Source organism: Puntigrus tetrazona, chromosome 7 (assembly GCF_018831695.1).
Source record: "Puntigrus tetrazona isolate hp1 chromosome 7, ASM1883169v1, whole genome shotgun sequence".
Taxonomy (NCBI): Eukaryota; Metazoa; Chordata; class Actinopteri; order Cypriniformes; family Cyprinidae; genus Puntigrus; species Puntigrus tetrazona.
Window position 1 is genome coordinate 28,685,592 of NC_056705.1, and position 4,322 is coordinate 28,689,913.

The 4,322-nt window shown below is 39.6% G+C and overlaps 1 protein-coding gene across 1 annotated transcript; it reads right to left on the minus strand.

The window, feature by feature from the left end:
- Positions 1 to 229: 229 nt before the first annotated feature.
- LOC122347961 (serine/threonine-protein kinase pim-3-like) lies at positions 230 to 1,613 on the minus strand. The gene is made up of 5 exons (XM_043243194.1): positions 1,385 to 1,613; positions 1,065 to 1,127; positions 856 to 950; positions 683 to 733; positions 230 to 526 (listed from the first exon to the last, which is right to left on the minus strand). The coding sequence occupies exons 1-5, from the start codon at positions 1,611 to 1,613 to the stop codon at positions 230 to 232; spliced, it is 735 nt and encodes a 244-aa protein (XP_043099129.1).
- Between the last annotated feature and the right edge of the window lie 2,709 nt (positions 1,614 to 4,322).

The following is a 4,322-nucleotide window of genomic DNA, read 5'->3' on the forward strand; positions in this document are numbered from 1 at the left end:
GTATGTGCCCTTGAACTTGTACTCTGGAGGAAAGTACTGTTCTGTGCCTGGAAGAAAGAGATGTTGTCTGATGTTCATACACTTCCACAGCATGCCGACTACACGTTACATGTTTTTTTCTTTTGTGAGTAATGGTTTGTGTAACGTACCACAGAAGTCTTTGAAGGCCGATTTTTTCATAAGGGCCCCGCAACCAAAGTCAATCAATTTGACCTCCATGGTGTCGGGTTCACCAGCAGGTTCTCCGGTTTAATGTCCCGATGGAAGACACCTTCTCAAAGCAAGCCTTAGCGGCACAAATGACCTGCCGCATGACGTATCGCGCCGTGCGCTCGTCGAGGATTCCTCCGTGGAGCTCCATGAAACTAAGCAGATCCATGCAAGGTGAGGGCCGCTCCATAACCATAATGTAGTGGTCCGTCTCCTCTTCCCAGTCCAGCAGTTGAATTATTTGAGGAGCGCTGGGGCCCTTATTGGCCATGAGTGTCAAGCCGATCTCCAACGGCAGGCGATTGGGATGACCAGGCTAAAAGAGAAAGCATGACTGTTCGATGAAGGTGGTTTCCCAAATAAAGACTTCAAGACAGTTGACCAATCATTGGCAGTGATTAACATAAATATAAGATGCTATGAATTGAAAACAGCGACTGAGAAGTAATGACAGAGAGTGCAGACTACTCACCACTGAGATGTTTGGCATGTTTGGTGCCTTCACTGAAAATTTCACAGCCACCTGATCAACAAAACAAAGGGTTAACAGTTAGCATGAGCAAAGAGGTCATGATGTTCATGAATCCTGAAGAAATAAACTATAAGAATAAAAAGTTTGTTGAAGCCAAAAAAATGTAATAAAACCTTGAGTTCATCCTCATTGCGGGTTCCTTCACACACCAAACCAAATCCGCCTGAACCCAGCTTGGGACCGATTTTATAATTTCTCATGATGTGGCCTATTAAAAGGTGAACAGTTGTAGTTAGTGTGAAATGCGGTTTTAGATCCTTTTTTACAAAATGTATCATTCCAAAATAACATTTTCTAACTCTCATTGATTTATTATTCTTACCCTTGCCCAGGACGTCCTGCTCTGGCTGTTCTTCAGCAGCAGGAGGGCCTTCTGAAGCTGGAGCTATAATATGAATCAATTCAAAATCAATTGTATTAATATAAGATGCTGCATCTTCAAATTTCAGCTTTTCTGTATTTAGGGCCAATTTGGACTTGATTTCTAAATTCAACTTTTCTCAGCCTTTCTAAATTTCTGATCTCTACAGTTCTAAATACTTGATGTAATGATGACAGCAGATACTAGAGGTTTCAGTCACTGAGGAATCGATTCATTTTCATTTCCACTTGTATAATCAGAGCACATTTATATGATTGTACCATTATCACGTCTCTGATATGTTCCCGCCTCACACTTGAACTTCTTCTCAGCCTCGACCAGGTCATATTTTCCAGATCTGTGGAGATGAAAGCGAAGAGCGGGCCATTTCCGGCCATTCTTCCTTTCCTTCTCTATCTTTGCCTCCTTTTTCTGTCCATCATTCTCAGCTCTCCCAAAAGGCCACCTCCAGAAGCTCCTCTCTGCCTTTTTCACTTTTTCTCCCATCATCATTCACACCGGGACCAACAGGCGTCTCATCAAGCTGATGAAGATGGGACACGGCCGTGTTGGTGGTGTATTTTAGAAGTACACAGCACTCCATCACTAGCTTTTTAGCCAAAAAGTAGCTGTCTCACGATAAAACCGTTTGTGACTTATCAAGATACTCCGAAACTTCAACCAACAAACTGATGACGTTTTTTCGGGTCTTTCTACAACATTCTAATTGCCATAGAAATCACGTCACGTCATTCTGCTGACAAGAATGCGAATTTAAAAAATGCGAATAAATCACGATAGCATTCATATCTAATATACTTTATATTAATTATCTAATTGTATATCGCTTCGTTTTTGACGAGGTAAAGCAATAAGCAAACATGCATGAAGCGCATTAAACCGCTAAAAACCCTGCTTTGTGGCACAAGTTAGGTTTTGAGATCGGATCATTTAAACTGGTAAACTGGAAAGTCCAAGTGAAATGAAATGAAATGAAATGAAATGAATACGTTCATACAGTGACATTGATTTTGGAAAACAATAAACAATACGCGCGACTTACATTTTAGGAGATTTTCTTGATCGACTGTTGAACGAATCGTTTAAACGGTGACTTGCCGCCACCTACTGGACGTTTTAGTCGAATTTTTAATGAATCTAATATCAATCAGAATAATTTAACAAAAATCTGAAAACCTTGTGATTATGAGTTTAAATACTTTCATGTCACTTCTGAGTTGAAGAGTAAATGCTGATTTTGTGCACTTCTGTGACACTTCTTTAGTGCAAAAAATGACTACATTAATTTTGTTGATATTGATTTCATCTGATTGGCACATTATTATTCTTGGTTTAGTTTTATTACTGGAGATGTGTGTATTATAATAATTAAAAACTGAAAAGGTAAAATAAAATAAAATGACACAGAACTCATTTGATCTTGATAACTGTCTAGTTTTTCTGTCTTTTCTGTCAGGCAGGTTATTTTGCTCAGACTCATTCACATTCTGTCTATTGTTTTCATCCTTTCTCTTGTGATTCATTCATTATCTCACAACTGTTTCTGCTCTACTCTTCTGGTGTTTTGGGTGAAGTGCTCATAGCTGTGCTTCATCGTGAATAAAGCACATTTTTGCACTTGATACGTAATGATTTTAACAAAAATGTATTCACTTCAGCTTCAAGTGCCTGACTGTAACGAACACATTTCTGCTTAAACAACTGGAAATAATTTGGAAATAACTGCCTATCTCTGAATCTGTAGTAATTTATGCTGAATCAGCATTATTCCTTTAACAGCCCCGTGTGTCAGGAGCTGGATTCTCTCTACAGCAGACTATAAGATGCCAGGAGTCTCTGTCTTGAGGAGATCGAGCTCATGTTTAAGTGGGAGGGGAATAGTGGCTTCATCTCACGGAGATCTGTCACACATCTCTCACACATCTGACCTGTAAACTTTCACTGTCTGATATTGCTTGTAACTTGTGGCTCTTGTGCAGTTGTAGTGTTTGCTTATCTGTCCGGAGAGAGAGAGAGAGAGAGAGAGAGAGACAGACAGCAGAGCGCAGTTTTCTTTGGGCTCAAATACTGCTCTCCTAGATCCCTTGATGTCATCCCAAACACACACACACACACACACACACACACACACACACACACACACACACACACACACACAGTATATGTACTGTATATGTGCTGTGGGTAGATGAGTGAGAGAAGAGATGTTAGGGAAAAACACTTCTCATTTCTTGTAAGAGACTGGCTCAGCTACCAGATTGAGCCTCTTAGGAGATACATAATAAAATAGTAATACTTTAAAATGCCTGACATGTTTCTTATTAGTGAAACAGTTCATTTCACCTTATGGATGTTTGAAATCAAGTGGAAATGGACCTGTTCTCAATCAATCAATCACTTTTATTTATATAACGCATTTAACAATTTTATCAAAGCACTGAACAGTATCAAATAAAAGAGTACAATGATAGGGATCTTATAATGACAAGATTGAACAATTTGTTATTAAATGCAGAAACGGTCTCTGTAATCCAACTGACGATAATCTCTAGAAATGAAGTGTCCCCAACTAAGCAAGTCAGAGGAACTAAAAGCCCATCCATACAGAATGAAGAAACAAAAAACAGGCTCAGTTAAGGGCCACTTCTCCTCTGGCTGGACTCCCAGCATTTCATTTCCAGTTCAATTTTAATTGCAGCTAAATTGTGCAACCGACTTTGTGTGTGAGCGCGTTCTGGTCTCAGATGAGCATCATCTCTGGGTGCTGATCCACCATCTGATCTGGATACAAGCTGAGAAACAGAATGAGAAAGAAACAGACTAATATTAGCAAAGATGCCATTCTTTTTACAATGTCACGAGTACATTGTGTTTTATGAGGAGTGTTCCCAGCTCCAGCTAATCTAATGAATGCAGCCTAACGATCCTTTAATGGATTTGAACAATAGAAGTGTATTAGAGTGTTGTGTGTAGGCTAGGTTAAAAAGACGTGTCTTTAATCTAGATTTAAACTGACAGAGTGTGTCTGCTTCCCGAACAGCGTTAGGGAGATTGTTCCAGAGTTTGCAGGATCATGAAGGGAACAGATTTATTTTTAATGTCTGAGGCCGCCCAGGTTCGTGTCGTATATGTTCAGGGCATTTGACTGAATATTGCTTCGTAAAAGAGGTACAGAGTAATGGAGAGTTCATACAAATT